This window comes from Larus michahellis, chromosome Z, assembly GCF_964199755.1.
Source record: "Larus michahellis chromosome Z, bLarMic1.1, whole genome shotgun sequence".
Classification (NCBI taxonomy): Eukaryota; Metazoa; Chordata; class Aves; order Charadriiformes; family Laridae; genus Larus; species Larus michahellis.
This window is the reverse complement of record NC_133930.1, coordinates 24,962,725-24,984,113: the sequence shown is the minus strand read 5'-3', so window position 1 is coordinate 24,984,113 and position 21,389 is coordinate 24,962,725. Positions and strand designations below refer to the sequence as shown.

The window sequence follows — 21,389 nt, the reverse complement described above, 5'->3', positions numbered from 1 at the left end:
TGTTCAGTCTGGAGAAAAGAAGGCTCCGAGGAGACCTTATAGTGGCCTACCAGTATCTTAAGGGGACCTACAAGAAAGCTGGAGAGGGACTTTTTAGGATGTCAGGTAATGGTAGGACTAGAGGGAATGGATTAAAACTAGAGATGGGTCGATTCAGACTGGACGTTAGGAAGTTTTTCACCATGAGGGTGGTGAGACACTGGAACAGGTTGCCCAGAGAGGTGGTGGAAGCCCCATCCCTGGAAGTTTTTTAAGGCCAGGCTGGATGGGGCTCTGAGCAACCTGGTCTAGTGGGAGGTGTCCCTGCCCGTGGCAGGGGGGTTGGAAACTAGATGATCTTTAAGGTCCCTTCCAACCCTAACAATTCTATGATTCTATGAAACCAAGTGACTAGGCTGACAACTCCCCCACCACAGTATTTATCAGAATATAACTCAATTGGCCTTCACCAGTGATTTGAAAACCTGCCCTTATAGCACAGGTGTAATAGATTATGCAGCAGGGGGAAGCCTGAACCTTTCCTTGGAGGATTACTGCCAGATACGGGCTCTTGGTAAACGAATTTAGGGCAGACAACGCTTATTGCCCTTGTTTTCCTGTCAGGGCAGCCAGGAAAAACAGTGTACCTTGTGTGTGGGTTTGCACTTGGCTGTGAAGTATCCAGGTACGAGCCGATCCTCACTGCCGCATTCATCTAGTGTGCTAGCAGCTGAAGTATGGATTCAGCGTTTTCTCAGAGAAAAGTTGTGGCGAGAGTGGAAGCTTTTCAAATTATGTTAAGCTAACTTGATTTGGAAAAAAGAATCACCCCCCACTTTTCATCTACCAATCCCCACGGGGCTAATGCTCGGTGTGGCGAAATGCTGTCAGCTGCAGTACCATCACTTCAAATATAAAAATAATTAACTGAAGCTTTTTGCTTGAAAACGGGTTTTCAGAACCAAAAGATCGCCCTGCTTATAGGCTGAGTGTAATTGTACAACTGTTATTCAAATGACCTGACCCTTCTGGAGGAGGCAAGGCGAGAAAACCACTGCCAAAGGCATACATCAGAAGGAAATAAACAGGATCAAGCTTCGGTTCTGCACTGCCGGACTGAGAAGGGAGGGACTGTGATTTGGGCAGTCCGTCTTCATCCCTCTATGCAAAAGCAACACAAGTTTTAGAGACTCTCTGACCACAGTTTTTCAAGTCAATCCTGTACTGCAAATAGTGTTTTAACACAGCACTGGAGGAAGAAAATGGAATGCAAACTTGTTTAACAGTTACAAAAAAAACTATCCAGTTTGTATGAACAGTCATATCAGAAGAGAAGCAGAATTGCTCAAGGACATTTCTAATGGCATTGCTGGTGAATCTGATCTGACCTTGTAATTCTTACACCAGTCTATCCTCAAATTCCACTGATATCAGTCAGGTCTTCATAATGATATTCAGGTACTGATCCTAAATAGCCACAATAAGAAAAGAGTATGACAAAATAAGACTGCTGTTACATATGAAATGATGAAAGATACACTCATTCTTGCTAACCACTGAGTTGATTTGCTGAATTCCAAGGAAAATAATTACGGGTTTCAGACAAGAAGACAACGGGGCACAGGAAGGCTGTAAACAGATGTCAGGATAACTACCTCTGAAGACATATGTTACTACCCCATTGACAGATTTTCACTAAAGACAGATTTGTTTTCTTTGCAGTATTGAGACCCCAGGACACGTAATTATTTCTTAAACACACCCTTTCCAGTCAGGAAGTCTCAATTTGCAGTTTGTTTCAGCAGCTCGCCAAGGCCCAGATAACTGTCGCAGTTTAGCATTCTAAATCTGGACTGCGTCCTTGGGTAACACACAGAGGTACAGCTGGCAACAGTACGCCTGAAGCTGTGTTATGGTATTATGAAAAAAAAATCAAGTAAACGGCAGAACAACATATCTGGAAGAGGTGAAGTTTAGCAGAGTGCTAGGATGCTCACTGATTAATTACTTCAAGCTTCAAACTATTGCATTTGCAGTTACTTATACAAAATGTACAAAAAATTTATTTTACAGAATGTTTTTGTGATTCTGAGTCCTCCCAAGAAACAGGAAAGTGTCTACAGTTTTTTTCCCTCCCAATTTCTCGCTGTTAACCTGTGGATTTCTCTCCTTAAAAGATAATTTGATATAAATTTAAAAGGTAACACTTATTTGTTCTGATGCATTAAAATTAAGTTTAGAGATCAGATTTGTATGCCAAGACATAATATAAAAACTGTATATTTCTATTATCTAGCAAAATGTGCAAAAAACATGATTTCCTGTTGGTTTTTGCTCCTCATAACAAACATGTAATTTTTTTTTTCATTCAAAGAGTCTTCAAGCTATGTTTGAAAGAAGGAAAAATATTTTTCAGTTGATTATGTTTGCATTCCAGTATAAACTATTTCCATTTCCCACTGCTAACGTAAAATTATAATCATCATGTTCCATACTTAACAGAAAGTATGGAATATATTTATGCGCATCCACAAGCTGCAAGACTTCTGTTTAATAAACACCAGGTACAGTACTGAAGATTTCCATTATTTTCACATATACAGCAAAAATTCAGTTCCATCTTATTTCCTTTATAAAAGCATCTTGATCCAATTTTAACAAAGATAGTATGTTTAAAAAAATTCAAATATATAGTACATTTGTTTCTGTACATGTATGTGCAAGATCTCCTGACAAAAATTAATACGAATATGGAATCCTACAGCTTTACCCTTTACACCTCCTATGGCCAACACAACTTTGAATCACATGATGTAAGTACCATCTTTGTAGTATTTCATGGATTCCAGTTGCTGAGTCATTGCAAGGACATCCTGAAATCCTGTACTGAGTCCGGACATGTGCTGAAAATAAGCTTCCTTCTCCACTTGGACAGTCAGGTTGTTTACACCAGCGTCTTTCAGAATCGCTGTAACCTGAAAGAACAGTATCGCTAATGTTAACATTACACTTCATATGCATCTCACAGCAACTTGCAATACTCTGGCTCTGAAATACTGTAGATTAAAAAACAATCATCATAAACAATTCAATTTTCTGGAAAGCAAAGACTAGCTTCAGAGGGTATGGCTTTGCAACACCTGCATAATGGGTCATTCTCAGTGTCTTACATAAGGAAGTAAGTGTCTTTTTAAGGGAAAGAAAATCCCAAGGCAGACAGATATTATTAAGCCAGTTATAAACCCACAATTAGCATTCAGATATCCCTACTGTTTACTGCCTGTTTTGAAGCATGAGATCCACCTTCTCCTCCTTTTCTCACGGAAGATGCAGCGCCACTTTCAATAGCGAGAAAATCCCACACAGACTTCTTTTCTTTGTGTTTTGTTTTGGCAGGTGTTTTAGTGAACAACTCTTGATGCAACTAATTCCAAACTAGCAGGCAAAAGAAGTATCGCACAAGAAACCAGCTCTGAGATATTAACTAACAGCTACAAAAATAATCACAAACAGCAGCTTCAAACTTCAGTCTATTGCTGAAAAAGGACTACGCAGTAAGAAATTAAGACATTGGGGTCTAAAAACCTTGCACCTTACCTGCTGAACAATTCTCTGTTCCATCACATCTGATACCGCTTGCACATGTATTGTACCTGCCACGACACTTGCAGAGTGACACCAAAAATGAGGATCTCGGTAGGATATGACTCCCTCTATTTTTTGTATCTGTAAAGAAATTACATCAGAAACAATGGATTTAAGAACACATTTTCAGCTTGGGTATGTACATGGATATCAGTGGCAAATACTTCACAGGGTAATGAAGCTGTATAGCAAAGCAGCTTTCCAGGTAAGCCATATACAGAAATATGTAGTATTGAAAGGTCACCTTGCTACTACTGTCAAAGACCGGAAGCTAAAAGTCAAACTAAATGAAAAAACTCAGCAGACTGCAATGCTAAATGGGATGAGAAAAAAATGATTTAATGTACAGATCAAAGTAACATCAATGGGCAGATCAACCAGAAAGCTGGCTGGGCATTTAACAATTTCTAGGGCATCCGTTACCTGACTATCCAGGATAAGCAGCTGTTTAGTTACCATAGCTGGACTTAATTCAGACACATAATCTCTTCCCATAATTTATAATTTTTTTAAATTGATCTTTGTACTGGGTCTGGTTAGGATGGATTGATTTTTTCACAGCAGCCAGTACGGTGCTGTGTTTTGAATTTGTGGCTAAAACAGCTTTGACAACACACCAATGTTTTTGGCTGTTGCTGAACAGTGTATGGGCACTGTCAAGGCTGTCTCTTTTCCCCACTCTGCCCTCAGCCCAGCGAGTAGGCTGGGGGTGGGTAAGAAGACGGGAGGGGGACACAGCTGGGACAGCTGACCCAAGTGGGCCAGAGGGATATTGCACGCCATATAACATGCTCAGCTATAAAAACTGGGGTAGAGGAAGAAGGGTATTTTTTGGCTTCCAAGGTGGCTGTTGCTCAGAGACCGGCTGGGCATCGGTCTGCTTGTGGAAGGTGGTGCATCATTTGTTTTTTTCCATCTCTGCTCTCAAACTGCCTCCTCTCCTGTTAAAACTGCCTTTATATTGCTCCCAAAGTGTTCTTGATTTTGCTCTTCCTGTTCTCTCTCCTGTCCCACTGGCAGTGGTGGTGGTAAAGGGGGAAGCGAGCAAGTGGCTGTGACGATGCCTGGCTGCTGGCTGGGGTCAACCTACAGCAAGCATATTGTTTTACTGTGATGTATTTTTTAAAATGCTTTCCCTATTATCTTTTAATGAATTGCTCTTTGGTTGTTTTCAAAAAGTACTTCCTTTTTCTTCCATCTCCCAGAATTGGTTTCTGTCTTGCCTCATGAAAAATGAAATCCCACTGTGCATCTTACCTTCCTTTCATTACATAAGTCTCTCCCAGACAATTTCTACTTATTCTTTTCTTTTTCATGCAGCTTAAGAACAGATCTCCCCCTCTACTAATTGACAGGACACCATCAGGATAATCTTCTTTGCTGCCCCTAGTTGATAGCATCCTCAAAGAACACGTAACTAGTTCTTTGACAGAGAGGAGTTCTCCACACTGAGGTCTGCACTACGATTCTGGGCAGGAACTTCAAATGAGCCAACAGTGAAGACCAAGTACAGCCTCAAAGTAGATACCACACTGCAGCATCCAGGAACAGAATGGACTAGAATGAAGAAGTATTTAAAAAAACAGCTTTACTTTTGCCATCTCACCTACTGTGACCCAGCATGCCTCTCATGATATGGACAAGTAAGAAAACCTGCAATTACAGGCTCAAGATATAATCCTGTAGCCTGAACTGTACACATCAAGTTTAAAAAGGTTGCATGCTTTTGGGAATTGCTACATTACTTTCTTAGTACTAAGTACCTTTCCCACAGTGTTCTACTTCTCTGAAATCATGAGCTACCCATAAAAGCAAAAAACAGTACAAGTTTTTTTAGTCACAAAACAATTTTGATTAGTAGAACTCCTAATCCTGTCACATCTCTGCAAAACAGATTTTAAACAACTTGAGACATGAAATTGTTGAAGACAATGCAAGCTGTCAGACTGAGCTACTTGAGTTTATTAACTATTAAAAACAGTTATAGATTTATATGTTTATATATGATAAAATTTAGAACTGTAGTTCTGACCTTTTCTAAAGCAGCATGCAGATCTTTCTCCTGTTCTGGAGGTATTCTCAACAAAAGCACTTGACAGGCGTCTTTCAGTAGTGGGATAACACTAAGAAAAATCAATGTAGCAATAAAAAGAGAGCAGAGTGGATCAGCTATGAGCCATCCAAATTGCTGAATAAATATTGTGGATACGATAACACCAACACTGCCAAGAGTGTCTGCTAACACATGCAGAAACACACCTGAAAACAAAACAAAGTGATTAAATTGAACAGTTCTATTTAAAATGTACATGTATCTTCAATAGCAGAAGCACAGTAGGGTTTTATTAAATATAATAAATACTCCTCAAGCTAAATGGAGGCAACTATCTGCCTAACCGGGCACAAAATTAAATGAAACATTTAGCTTTTCTAAAGAATCACAAATCAATGTAAAGAAACCCCATTTTTACTCTACAGTGCAATGACTGAGACAGGCATTTGCAGATTAAACCAAACGTAAACAGTCTTTAAACTGTTAGTGGGATTTGTACTATATATCATTTAACTCCGTATAGAGGAACTCGATCCTTAACACAGGATAAAAAGATCAGTGTAAACGCTTTTGCCTGCTAGTGTGGACATATTTTAATAAATCATTTGGGTTTTTGTATGCCAGCTCTGCTCCAGTTTTATAAGATTGTCTATCTGCTACTGCTAGGAATAATCCTTTATACTGCTTTAATAGTGCACAGCATTCTCAATGTACGCTCAAAGGGCACAGATCACTTCTGGAGATTTTAAGAATGATGCATGGTACAGGGTCTGATTCTGAAAATCTTCGAAGTCTGCTGGAAATCACATGCATCATTTACGATTCAGCAATTTGTACTTGCCTCTCATGTTGGTATTCATGCCTCCTCCGGAAGACCCGTGGGAATGTCCGTGGCTGTGCCCGTGGTCACTATGGGAATGGCTGTGCCCATGGCTGTGGCTGTGCCCATGGTGAGAATGGCTGTGATCGTGGGAGTGACAACCTCCCCGAGAAGCTCCATGGGAGTGCGCGTGGCTAAAGGCGCAGATACCAACAAGATTTACGATCAGCCCTCCAACAGAGACTGGCTGTGAGAGGGAGAAAAGTCTTTTAACATCACTACATCTTCCCAGGTGTTCAAGTTTATTTTCTAGAACACGGTAATCAGAAACACTGTACACCTAATATAGGAAAACTGTGGAAGGATTATTCTAATGTGGATTCCTCATCATATTCCTTTCAGTATACAAGCTGGTTTCCAAGTAATTTTCTTCTCTTCTCAAAAAAATCCAATTCTCCCCAACCTTCTGAAAAAACCCATCCAATAACCACCACCAAAATGCAAAACCAAGTATTGACAAATCAGGACAAGATAGCAAATTTAATTTTAAGAAGGGGCGGCTGATTATATTTACTTTCAAGAAGAGATGAAGTGGTCGAATACAAACTTTGTTTTGCTTTCACTAGCAGAAAAAAATATTTGTATATTGTACCTATGACATGCACACTTATCTAAAATTGTACTTAACTGAAGACAGCAACTACTGCTTTAGTGGTTGAGTTGTGCTTTTTATCTGCCTGCCTATTTTTCTACTCTTATCTTGGAAAACTAGCAAGGTGTAAGAGTAATTCCAGCTAATAAAGGAGTTAAGCAAGTCCTACTTGTGAGTTATTAGACCTTTACTTGGCTATGCAGAGTTGCTCTTGTAGAGGGGGTAACCGCTCCTGCCCCCAAGAAACAAAATCAGTAGTGAAAATGGAGCAAATATTGAAGATTAAAAAGAAAAAAAAAGAAATCAGGCCTCGATTCCAGCAATGCACATTTCTAATTGTGCCTACATAAAAATGTTTCTCTTTGTTACTGGAGAGAACAGGAGAGCACAAATTTGTGTGTGGATGTGGGAAAGAAAACAAGTGAAACTGGAAATGTGATAAATGAAGGCTTGGATTTGCAGAATTCCATAATAAATAAAAAGTCTGAAGAAAACAAACTATTGCATTTGAAAAAAAGGTATGGAAGCTTGGAAATTTAATTGGGGAGCCCCTGAAGAGGCTATGGAATGTAGACAGGTGCGGCTGTAGTCAAGATTAGCTACACACAGCTTCATGATTGTTTATGCCATAGTAACACACTCAACATAACATATGAATTCTGGCTAATTTTTGAGGTTTCTCAGAGAATAATACAAAATCTATTCTGTAGTAACTGACATTGGTATACATAACAGCCAAACCAAACTTAGTTTGGTACAGATTATTTCCTTGCTATCTTTTACTACAGAAAGAACACCATCTAAAAAGAGTAGAGCTGTGACATCTTAGAAAAAAATTCAATGTAACTGTTATAATTAAGTTATATTCACGCCTACATATTTTAAAAACACATGTAGTTTGGATTTTTTTAAAATTAGAACATGTTAAAAAAGTCAAGGCACAGTTTAGATTATGCAAGTTTAGTCTACTTTTTTAAAAAATATTTTAGTTAAGATGAATATAAATGAACGAAAAATTGCCAAAAAACGTTCAAAGAGAATGACAAAACTTACAGTTAGCATATTTGTATCTATGTCAGGAGGATCCACCAGTCTGGCCACCGATTCCATGAAGACAAAGAAAGCAATTACCATCAGAAAGAGGCCATTAATAAATCCTGAGAGAATTTCTACACGTCCATACCTGAAAAAAAAAAATATCTACTTTTGAGAGTGGAAAAACAGGTACTCTGAGCAAATGTCAAAGTTATAATAAATAAAGTTATAATACATTTAATATAGCATTGTTTGCTTTGATTTTTTCCTTAATGCCACAAAATTGTGTCTCAATTTCTGAGTTAGTTTTTTATATGAGGTAGCTAGTTTGCAACTGTCCAAACACCAACAGTATAAAGCTACAATAATGTAACCATTTTTTTATATATACTGCACATTTAGGGCTTCGAACTGCTTAACAGCTATGCAATTTAACTATACAAATTTTGACTATGTCAGCACAATTGAAATCCTCATATAAACACTGACTTTTGAGCATGTATTTTTGTTTGACATACATACATATATAGAGTGAGGCAATTTCTACATAATATTCACAGTGATAAAGTTTGATTTGTAGAGAAAAATGAAAATTACATTTCAGACACTTTTTTGCTGGAGTAAGAGGGGAACAGCGTGAACACAAATGGAACAGAAAAGAGATACAGCAAAAAACACACAGAAGCATGCACCATTAAAATATCCTGAACATACCTTTATAGCAGGGCATTTCAAAATGAGCAAGCAGAATAATTTTCAGATAGTCTTTAAAGAACGTAATATACATACCCATAAGAAAATATGCGAGTTGCTTTCCATCTCGTCATCAGAGCTGCAAAAAGCCCCATCACTAATGCAGAACAATCAAAAAGCATGTGAAATCCATCAGAAATAAGACCAAGACTATTGGTCCATACTCCATAAAAAAGCTCCACAAAAGTGAAAGCCTAAAACAAAAGAGAGTTTGAATTTTTCTTCTAACATTAACTTGTAATCGGATGTTTTGGTAGCTAGCAGGAAACTCTTTTCATAGGACACTTAATAGTTTTCAAAGGTATTGTTTGAAGTATTTCTAGACCATTTTCTTTCTCATCCAATGAGACAAAAATAAGAGATACATTCCAAGTTTATGAAGAGACATTTTTGAACCTACCCTCCTCAAAGCCTTAGACCTAAGAAAACAACCCTCTACAGGAGCAGATTTAAGTTCTAATTTAGAATTTTAAACTAACCTTGTGCAGTCAAAGTTTTAAGCATTTTGTCATTAAACAACATACCATCTCTGATCTGATCTATTATTAGTGTAAAAGCAATGCTGTCTATACACTTGTTCTGTAAAAATTTTCTTCAACAATTATTTGACTGATTAAATCTTGTGAATTAGTTTTCAAAAGGGTACACAAGAAAACATTTTTAATACATACATTTTCCCTGTATGATTTACTATTATTAATTAGTCTGCCTATAAACTTTCTTGCCCATCTGTCGTATTCCATAATGGAATTCCAGAAAGTTATCACAGACACTTCCAGGTTTTCCCCCTATTTTTTTGGATAACTGCCAAAGAACAAAGAGAGATCTTTGAAAATGAGATTCTATCAATCTTGCTTACTACATGACGTTTTCCTATTCGAGAAAGGGAGAAGCCAAAAATAAAACCAGCCTACTCCAAAATGACACTCATCAATCCCACACTTATTATTTTCTTGTCCCCATCCTTGAAGGCCTCATTAGTTTCAGCTTATCTGCTAGTAACATTGAGATACCTTAATCTTAAACCTACCATCATGCAAGTATTTACTTACTGGAACAATAGTTACACATAGAACCAGTGCCTCACTGTGACAGCAAATCAAAGTGACCTGCCACTTACTGTAAGATTAGCATAAGAATCTTCTATTTTAACATTCCATCTAATGAAAGTATCAAGGGTCACTTTAAAAACAATCAATCATGGAACTTCTAAAGAATAACTCTTCTTATTGTACTATGTATGCACTGTGATTGGGTTTGAAAACAGACATGGACTTACCAGATTTAGGCACAAGAAATAGAAGATCTGCCTAGAATCATACTCCTCAAGAATTTGTTTCAGTGACTCCTTAATAAACCGGGGTAACGACTGAGAGCTCTGCTGTAATGCGTCACCCATGAAGTTATAGAGAGGAGTGCCTTCTGGGGAATAGCCAATAAGGGTACCCTTCTGCCCTTTCTTGGATGGGGAGGACAGGATATTGGCAGCTGCAAGGAAAAGTACTGAAATTTTTGTTGTTGTTTCTAAGTTTCACAGCTATTTTATAATGAGTTTTATCAGCAATCAAAGCTTACGTGAAATTTGCAGGCAGCAAAGTGATTGTCAACTTCATCTGGAGGTTTAGCATTAGATTTCATTGCTATGTAAGATTAGATCATCACTTCCACAACAGAACAGATCTACTACATTCTCGTTTTTTTTGCAAACAGACAGTAAAAGAGCACAAAGTCACAGGACCTTTTTATTCCAAAGAATCCATAAAAAGATTATCCAAAAGAATTCTGCACACACCTATTTTCCGATTGGCTTCCCAGTCACAAAGACAACAGATTTATGTAAAGATAAATTAAGAATACGTACATAAAATGAAGAAGACTGCACTCACTACCACCCCTCCAGAAAGAACATGCTCTGTGCTTTCATGGTGTGGTGGCTTGTTCATAGCTCGAAGCTGGTCTGTTATTGGATGTGTCCAAAAGTTGCCAAAAAGCAGTGCACTAATGAAAATGAGAAAGGATCCATATCGAGCGCACGTGGAAGCTTCCATCTTGACAGAGCATATGGACTCCACGTAGAAATCCAGGATCACAACAAAAAAGATGACTGTTATGAAAGGCATGATGAGAGAAGACCAAGACTCTACTTTACTCTGCAATGAAAAATACATTTCAAACAGGATTGTTCACCATTAGATGTGACTGTATAGACAGCATTAAATCTAGCTCCCTTTCATTACAAACGTTTTCATCAACACATCGAAACATAAATACTGTTATACGTTCAATTTATCATATGAAACCAACATTCCAGCTACAGAAAGACACATACAGCTATTACACATTACAGTACCTTATTTTAAATACTTTAATGCGTTTAAAAGCAATGCCATATGCAATGCCATGCTTGCAATGGCCTACTCTCCCTAAGCATGCAGGCATAACAAACATGTATTTAAATTACAATAATCTAACCCTCAGGAATGAGAGAGCCCTGTATTTATCCGGTCATTAATACGTGTGCAGTGTTAGTATATGAATCCAGGATATAATATCTGAGCTAGCAAGATGAAATAAAGATATCACACAAAAGGGGAAATTAAGGTATCATGCAGATATACATCAAAATAGAGAGGGAAAATTTCAAACTGGGCTTACTAGAAAAATAAAGATGTCAACTTTGCTAATTTTATAGATTTAAATAGCACTTCACAAGCAGAGGCATTACAAAAAAAATATTTATTTTTATACTTGCTATCTTACCTCTGTTGTCAGAGAGAGAACAATAACCCATGGGCACAACAGAAGGACGGAAACAAGATGAGACAAAGCTTGAAGACGCTTGGCTCCACCTACATCTACAGATAGTTTTCGGGAAGCCATGTGAAAACCAACCTTACAGCACAATGCCAGCACCAGAAGCAGTACTCCTCCCTGGAACCACAGGGTGATCCCGTTAACATTTCTCAAGAGCCAAATACCTCACTCCAAGCAAACTGGCACTTACATGAAAAAAGATTAATATGCTTTCCTTAATTTATCAACAAAAGCCAAAGACAGGATATTTCCTCTAATTGTTACTCTAGTTAAAAACAGTAATATAGCATATTCAGCTATATTACTCAGCATTATTCACAACAGCCTAATATGACTTGATGTTTAAAATTCTCAATAGTGTTAATTGGCATACAACAGCAGCAAATTGGTAGTGAACAGCATACAAGGAATAAGAAAAATTACACAAAACTGGGTTTCCCATCTTTCATTATACAAAAAGTGTTGAAAGTATACATAAAGCCCAAAGTGTCATGTCACCCTGGCCTCTAATCCTTTCATAACCTTTTCATTCACTTACCTTTATTTGCACCATACCATATCTCTTCACAATATTTTCTTTCAAAATTGTTCTATGAATGAATCACAAAATACACACACACCATCTCGTCTCCCTTAGATCACACTTGCTTTGTGCATGGTTAACCAGAATCTCTAACATTTGATTTATTTTTATATTAATACTTTCTCAGCTGCTCCGTATTTTTTTTTCCTGTTGTATTCCTCAGTGCAGCCACTTCATCAACAAGACTAAACTAAGAGAACAACTCAATCTGGCAGGTTAATCCCATACAGGAAGATTTTGATACTTAGTTATTCATGCCACCAAGTATAATGGCTTTATACTACTGAGAAGCATCAGAATCTTTTTCTTCAAATACAAGTGTCTAATGTAAAGAAAAGACTGGGGAAAGATGAATGAGCAGCAACAAAACACAGTCCCCAAAAGTGAGCAAGAACCTTATTGTATGCTGCGCATTAGGACCACCTAGACCACCGATGACAGGGAATACTTTATGGAAGCTGCTCACACACAATCAAGATGCAAAAATCACAGTGCTAGTGCAGTTCCAATACGGGGTGGGGATATTGAACTTTCTGATTTTGATTTAGGCTTGTATTAGCCCCGAGCTGGTGAAATTCTTACCTACAGACTTAGATAAATATTAACCTACTAAAATGCAAGTTCCTTACCTTGTGATCTGCAACACCCAGGAAAGCAATGATTGTATACAGAACATGTGTAAGGGCACTGTCATGATGCCCCTCAGCTAAATAAAAAAAAATTAAGGAAGAGCTTAATTTGATGATTTTTCTTTTAAAACCAAAGAACAGGTGGATGTAGCAGAAGATCGTGGGAAGCTGAAGTAAGCGAACTGAGCTTTAAGGTTTGTCATATACTTAACATTTAGGACAGATGAAAGTATTTCCACAGAAAACAGTTAAAAATGTTTGGAAAAAAAAAGAAAGAGTATTTTAAAACATGACAACAGTCACTGTTAAATAGAATGTAAATCCTGTATCATGACTACCGTGCAATTTTGTCAACCAGACTTCGAAAAATATACTCACTAGCCTTAAAAATTAGATTGATTTTCACTAAAAGCACTAAAATACTGTGTCTAAAATATGATCTACATCTTTCCATTTTCTAAATATTTAAACTTTACAAAACAAAGACTAATTGACAAGCACAACCCAGCAGAATTAAAATAATGATAGCTTTTGGGAAAACTACTAGAGGGCACTTTAACAATGAATTTACTCACTGAAAACTCAGTGGATTAATCAATACTATTCCTGAATTTGCACCTGCAATTCCATGTTTTCATCCTTCTTTGAGAAAGTTTACTTTCAACGTGTTTGTTTTTACCGCCCATCCTCAGATGCACCACTTTTTGTGAGTACATTTTGCTATGGTAAGAAGACCTGTTGAAAACTTGCTTCAGCATCACTTTCAATTAACTCAGTGGCTTTGAAAGCATGGTAGCTAGTTGCCATTTGCAGTTTAAAGTCCATTGTTGTTGGAGCTACTTCAGGCTATTTCACGTCACTTTTCAATTTAGCAGATGAACTGCGACTACCACATTTGCAAAAGCACAAAGCAATCGTCCTGTATACACCAAAAGGACTGCAGGCCAGGCTGTCAACCATTTACTGCACACACTTAGGCTACAGAAATGATCTAGATTTTTTTTAAAGTGAGAGCTGATCAAAAAAGCTTCTAGCAATCCTAAGTGCCAATACAGTATGTGCCAATGGGTAGGGAGCCCTTAACTACAACTTAAAATCTATAGCTAAGTTATCAACAAAGTAAGCCATGCCATTAATTCAGCTGTAAATATCAGTATTTAGATATGAAAGTAAAATCTTCTGCACTAATATTCTTTAAAGGTAAGATTCCTATAAAAAAATGCAAGCATATTTAATTCAGCACATTCAACTTCACATTCTCTCTGCTCCAGTAATAACAGGCACTTGCTCTTACACATAGCAAGAAAGGATACGATGCTCTGCTATTTTAGCCATGAGGTCATCATTATCAAAAAGTAGTAAGCAGATGACAGCTATAATAAAAAATGCAGCACCTCTTGTCTGTAAAAAACAAAACAAAACAAAACAACCCAAATATTTTTATAACATCCGGTACCACATTAATGTAAAAAAAATCCAGGAAATCATCTCCCTCCTTCCCCCCTTCCTGATCAATATAAGCATATTTCCCTTCAGTAAAAAAAAAAATGAGAAAACCCCCCATTTTTTAAAAAAAGTGACCTTGACAATATAATTTTATATTTATTCGATTTTTCAGATTTACCCGATAACTAAGGGCAAATCACCACTGTAACACGACAGAAGCCTGCATTTTAGGAAATTCAAGTGTGATTGCTTCCTTCTTCATGGTATCTTCTGCCTGCCAAAATGCAGAGCTACTTAAGCCTGACGATTCAATATTTTGTAGCATCAGGGAGCTATAAACAAGATCTAGCTGACAAATTGTAGTATTTTGTCTTATGGGAGGTACAGGCTAGAGCACCGTGCAAAGGCTCTGAGAAAGCAGAGCTCTGCAGTGCTTTTGTGGGAAGAAACAGAGGTAACCATGAAATCCCAGCTCCTAGAGCCTTCACCACCTTGACTTTTAAAACACTGCAATTTTGGTATTCATCATATTGGCAAAAACCAAATACAGATATCACATTCTTGTTTTGGCAAGTCAGACGATTTCTCTTTGCCAGAGTTCACTTCATGAAGCTGCAATATTCAGAGGACAGGGTCATCACTCCCTTCTTTCTGCTGCCGTAGACATGCAGCTTAACTACCAAGCGTGGCCCACTAAGACAGAGATCACAGAATCACAGAATCATAGGGCTGGAAGGGACCTCTGGAGATCTTCTAGTCCCAACCCCCCTGCCAAAGCAGGGTCACCTAGAGCAGGCTGCACAGGAACGCATCCAGGCGGGTTTTGAATATCTCCAGAGACGGAGACTCCACCACCTCTCTGGGCAGCCTGTTCCAGTGCTCTGCCACCCTCAAAGTAACGAAGTTCCTCAACAAAGAACCTCTCTGAAGCTCTTATATTTATCCTTTGGGTGGATGGCTGGAGGAAAAAAAAAGGTATTCTAGGTGAAAAGCTTCATGGTGGATGCCCTAAGCGTCTCAATTTGAGGAGGTGGGGTAGAGTGTAAGAGCAGATGACTGTGCTATTCACTTTAATGCCAGCCTAAAAGTGATTAGGGGACTCCAGCAGCAGTTACGAGACAGGGACTTCAAAACTCCCTGTCTGAGATAGTGCCAAAGACAGACTTTCTCTTAACACAGCAAGTACTCTAGCCTCAGGTATATGACATCAGAGGTTACGTTCCTCCAGCTATCACAGTTTTTGAGGGAAAGTGGCCAAGACTGCTCGGTGCTGGTCTGAGTTCAATCCATTTAGGGCTAATTAGGCACAGTTAGAAAACATCTTGCAAAGGTGTGTGTAATGGGACTCAAAGGATGTTTCAAGTATAGAACTCCGGTTAAGTGAAAGACTGGGACCAAGTATTCAGCACACAGAGGCTCATGCAGACATTAGTCCTTAGAGGGCTTTTTGGCACAAAAAACAAAGTATGTGAAAAGCTACAGCCACTGAAGAGAGTAGGCAAGGACCTGGAGACTGTACTGATGGACTTCCGTGCTTAAAGGCCAGGACCACTATGTGCGCCTATGTCCTTTTCTCAGTTTGTACCCAAAATCCCATTACAAAGAATACTGAAGAGCGAATATCATTCTCAAGGTTCCTTTCTGCCTACAAACAGTAAAACTTCTCAGATATCTGCTATGGATCTCCAACAGCTTCACCCACTGTTTCTCCCTTCATGTTGTGTTTATTATTTCAAGTAGTACATCTTACCATTTCATCACTAATTACACTAAAAAAAGCACACTTTCTATAAACATAGGTCCGAAACACTGTTTGTTCTGGGTAAAGAAGTACTTGTATTTATAGCATTCGGTATTTTTAACATGTGGTAAAATTTTCTTAAATACCTTTGCTGGTCCTCCACCTGAGCTTGTGAACAAGACGCTAAGGAGTGACAGCACAACCACATCACTGTGCTCAAACAGCAACAACGTCCTATAAAAAGGTGAAATAAACACTTACATCCTCTTCCAAGAAGTTTACCTAAAAAGCTCGATATATGTTATTTCAGATAAAATTCAATGACACAGCAGTCAAAGATTTATCTTGTGATTTCAACAGCAAGTTTAACTAATTCAAAAGGATAAACGTAAACCTATTTGCCTTCACCAGCAATAGATCTAGCTGCAGACAGCATGACATATCACAAACCAAAGAACTTCCTAACTCAAGGAACAGATTATAATTATTCATGTATAGATTACTTCGAATTGTACTTTCTTCTAGTAGCACAAGGAGATACTAACTTGCTCAAGATGGAACTATTATTCGCATTACAATACCTCCTCTAAACCAATGTTTCTGTCTCCCAGAAAAAAAGAGGTCCTGTTCTGCTGTATTACATCCTGTTTATTGAGCTGTTGATGGTCTAGTAGTTTATGCAACCTCAGAACCTTTTAACTGCTGAAAATAAGTCATTCTAACACTATTCAGATAGCAAAGGCTGACTAACAAGCTATATTGACAGCTTTCTGGAGCAGAACATGAGCAGAACACGTCAGAACTGCTGTCAAGTTTACCAAATGCTTCTGCCATTCTCCACATAGCGATACAACCTGTTAGGGCCCATGTTACGTGTCCTGCTTGGGAAGACTGCTAGCATCCAGAAAAGCACTACAGTATTTCTTAAAGAAATCCTATTATTCTCAGGTATGCCTTCTCCTCTGTAGAGGAAAAAAATTCAGCTTCATAAAATGAAGGCTGAAATTTAGGCGTTACCTTTCTCTCTCTAATGAAAGGTGCTTTCTAATACATTAACCTTCACTTTTGGAAGTCTAATGTTATTCTTTTATAGTTACTCAGTATTGCTAACAAACAGCACGAGTGATTTTACTCCGAGTATATGCACTAATGCTACCCAATTCCAACACAGCATAGGCATATGACCAGATAAAGCAGTGCCCTGTGACAAATGCAGAAATTGATTCTAGTCACCTGTCACAAGAATACAAGCTGCTGTCACCAGCTATCAAGCCATGGACTTAAACAGGTAAATAAACAATTGGAGTTACACAAATGAGACCAGGGGAATGATGAAAACTACCGACAGTAAAACAGTCAGTGATCTTGTATCACTCATATTTATATTTTAAGCACTACCAAAAACTGCACTGGCATCTTGTCACGGAATGAAGAAAATCACAAGTTTTACAGAACATTATATATAGTTTTTCCCAAGCACAACTGAGTTCACAGCAGAAAGCATAAAGATTCATTTAAAATTTCAAAAAATGAAAGTGGGCTGATGGACAAAAAACAAAGAAGCAAGATACGGAAAGATCATCAAAACTAGCTTAAAGAGAAAACATTTTTACAGTAAATACATTTTTACCTCAGTGGTCCACAAAGAGTAAGGCCAAAAAACCACAAGAGCGAAATGATACATCCCACAACAGCATGCTTAAAAATTTTGATCCACTACAAAAGAAAGGTATTTCATTATCATTTTCTCACAGTTTAAAAATAAACATCCTGTTACTAGCATTCTTTTAGCATAGTAGTTGTAGAAACAGAGGGGAAAACATATGCTCTGCAAGTTGTGTTCTAGAAATACATTAAACAAGATAGAGTGTCTATAACAAACATCACATCTTCAAAATCCAGCATTCAAATTTTTTACCAACAGTGAAACCATACATGGACAGATTTTTCCTAACACAAAGATGCAATTTATTTCTGTTTACACTTTAAAATTCTGCCATACGTGTCTAATTGCGAACGCAGTTGACATTTGGAATGCTTCTGAGAATATCCTTCAGATTCTCTCTACTTAGCACATACACTGATAACACTCTGCATGGATCAAGTTTTTGTGCACACAATTACATAAAACCAAGACGAATATGGAGCAGGTGAAGAAAATCTATTTCTTACAAAACAGCAGGTTCCAATCTGGCCCTACTCTTACTTCTTGGGATACTGAGAACTCAGCCCAGGTCTGAAGAGCAGTTAGACTAGCCCCTCATCACAACGTACCACGCAGGAAGCACTCTTGGCGTGGGGGAACGTGACTAGAGCACTCTGACATTCTGGCAGTCCAGAAATCGCCCCTCTAAACTGTCAAAGTCAGCTAAGTAGACTAAGCTCTTTTTGAAAATCCAGTCCTCAAAATAGATGCTTGTATAGAGCCAAGGACCAACCTTTTCACGATATTCTCAAAAGAAGCTGACAAATGCTAAAAATGCTGACTGTTTTTTACAGCACACTAGACACAAAGTCAGTTACGCACTTCTGGAAATCGCAACCACATCTTTCAAGTGGAGTAACCTCTGTTCAGCTTTCATTTTTGGCAACAGCGACATTGTTAACAATATCTATAAAATGTGAATCACTATTACAGATGTCAACTCACCTGACGCTTGGTTACCACTTTTCCAGAAGAAAATGGTTTTTGAAACAAAACCATAAAAAATGCAGACCTGTTAAAAAGACAAAGTTTTCTCTATCAGTGTATTAGCAGTCAGCTTTTTATTCAAACCAGCTCTAAATAACTAGGTCTCTCATATCAGGCTCAGTTTACAAAACAACTTCCTCTCTATTTTCATTAAAAGGCCACACTGATCACACTCACTGGCTTTATTTTCCCTGCTGCATTACATGTGTCGGATAACAGTACAAAGGTGATGACAAGTGAACTTCAGTTCTGGTCAACTTTAAGTTCTTCAGAGAATGGCTAATGAGAAGTCTACCTGTGATTTACAAATATCAAAATAACTTATCTCAGAAGTTTTGAGGAGAAAGAGTACTATGTTCTTTATCGGCAAAATATGTACACCCCAGGCTTACTCACACATGGAATGCCAAATACAGTCTTGCTAGAAATGGGACTAAACAGCATGCATCTTCCTCAGCTGGGATCAAGGGTAAGTTATGGGGAAAAAGACTACAGTGCTTGGCAACATGCAAGTGAGAAGCCCAGAAACGTAAACAAATTTTAAAAAAAAAGGAAAAAATGAGGTTCCAAATGTTCCAACTCTGCCAAGTTTATTACAGAAATGCTTTTCCATATGCTATCAGGTAAATACGAATGAGGATTGTGCCTGCAGAGGTTGTTTGTGTCTATTTGCTACGAGTTCCGACACTTCAGCTCTCAATCTGGGAAAAACAGCAGTTGAAGCTCTACAGGAATAGATAATGAAGAACTACAGGAATACAAATTATAAGGAAGAAAGCTTGTCTTCTACACCCTTCTTAAAATTTTGGACATGCCTGGGTTTCCTATGATCGGTACTGTCATATGATCAACTTTGAAACAGCAAAAACACTGAAGTTTCTTGAGGGTAGAGAGGCCTTACAGAGAGATGTGGATAAACCAGAGAGCTGGGCAATCACCAACCATACGAAATTTAACAAGAGCAAGTGCTGGATTCTCCACCTGGGGCAGGGTAATCCTGGTTATGTGTACAAACTGGGGGACGAGAGGCAGCCCCATGGAAAGAGATCCGGGGGCTTGGGTTGATGGCAAGTTGAAGATGAGACAATGGTGTGTCCTGGCAGCCAACAGGGCCAACTGTGTCCTGGAGTACATCAAGCACAGCACAGCCAGCCAGGCTGGTTGAGGGAGGTGATCATTTCACTCTACACTGCACTGGTGTGGCCCAACCTCCAGTACTGTGTGCAGTTTTGGGTGCCTCAGTATAAGAAGGACATCAAAGTATTAGAGCGTGGCCAGAGGAGGGCAACCAAGATGGTGAAAGGTCTCAAGGGCAAAACTTAAGAGTGGCTGAGGCTGCTTAAGTTGCTCAGCTTGGAGAATGGAAGGCTGAGGGCTGACCTCATCGCAGCCTAGACCTTCCTCAGGGGGGGCAGCGGAGCAGGGGGGTGCTGATCTCCTCTCGCTGGTGACCAGCGACAGGACACGAGGAGATGGAATGAAGCTGTGTGAGGGGACGACCAGATCGGACATTAGGAAAAGGTTGTTCACTGAGAGGGTGGTCAGTCACTGGTACAGGCTCCCCAGGGAAGTGGTCACAGCACTGAGCCTGTCAGAGTTCAAGGAGCATCTGGATGACGCTCTTAGTGATAGGGTTTAGTTTTCGGTAGTCCTGTGAGGAGCACGGGGTTGGACCTGATGATCCTTAAGTGGTTCCCTTCCCACTTGAGATATTTAATGATTATAAAATCATAGTGATCAGAGACACGAAGGAAAAACATTTCTATGAACACAGTACTTCCTGGATGCACTATCATGCCTTCTCCTCCTCGATTACTCTATAATAACATAATGGAGGGTATAAGAGGTTGATGCTGATACAGGAGGCCGTAGACAAAGCGTGCTGTACAGGCGGCGGACAAGGCTTTTCACCTCCTGCGCACTCACCCCAGCTGCACTATAAAGATAAACTGCACGAGGTGGACGGCCTTCAGGAGGTCGTATGATTCGAAGAGCCCCACGGCTTTCAGGAACTTAGTGAAGCACAGCAGCACGATGTACCGGGTCAGCCTAAGAAAGGAGACAGGGCAGTTCGCACATGCGGCCACACACACGGACCAGGCCCCGGGTCCTCCCGCTCCCCCCGCCCGCTCTGCGCCTCAGCCGGAGGTCGCCGCCCCCGGAAGGCTGAAAAGCCGCCGCTCCCCAGAGGGAGGGACGGCGACGGGGAGGGACGGCGACGGGCAGCCCGCCTCGGGGGGGCTGGCCCGATGTCCCCCCCCCACCCAGCGGAGTGTCCGCTCCCCTCCATTCCCCCGCCGCCGTTACCGGGCGCTGGGCACATCGACGGGCCCCAGCACGCCGCCGCCGGCCAAGGCCTGCCCGCTGTACTTCTCCTCCATGCCGGGGCGGGGGAGCGCCCCTGCCAGGGAAGGGCTGCGAGCGCTCAGGCGCGGCGCGGTCCGCCTCCCCCGCAGCGGGGGCACCTCATCCTCCCCGGCCGCCCGGACACCGCTGCGGGAAGAGACTGGACACGACCGAACGGAACGGAAGGGAGCGGAGCGGCGC

The 21,389-nt window shown here is 39.6% G+C and overlaps 1 protein-coding gene across 1 annotated transcript; it reads right to left on the bottom strand.

Annotated features, from left to right (window-relative positions):
- Window positions 1–2,515: 2,515 nt before the first annotated feature.
- On the bottom strand, window positions 2,516–21,377 carry SLC30A5 (solute carrier family 30 member 5). The gene is made up of 16 exons (XM_074569447.1): window positions 21,150–21,377; window positions 20,769–20,891; window positions 18,801–18,867; window positions 17,781–17,866; window positions 16,297–16,384; window positions 14,277–14,364; window positions 12,964–13,040; window positions 11,698–11,868; window positions 10,799–11,087; window positions 10,217–10,425; window positions 8,974–9,131; window positions 8,203–8,332; window positions 6,519–6,744; window positions 5,657–5,883; window positions 3,577–3,705; window positions 2,516–2,954 (listed from the first exon to the last, which is right to left on the bottom strand). Exons 1-16 carry the CDS (start codon window positions 21,221–21,223, stop codon window positions 2,784–2,786), a joined length of 2,313 nt encoding a protein of 770 aa, XP_074425548.1. The 5' UTR covers window positions 21,224–21,377; the 3' UTR covers window positions 2,516–2,783.
- Between the last annotated feature and the right edge of the window lie 12 nt (window positions 21,378–21,389).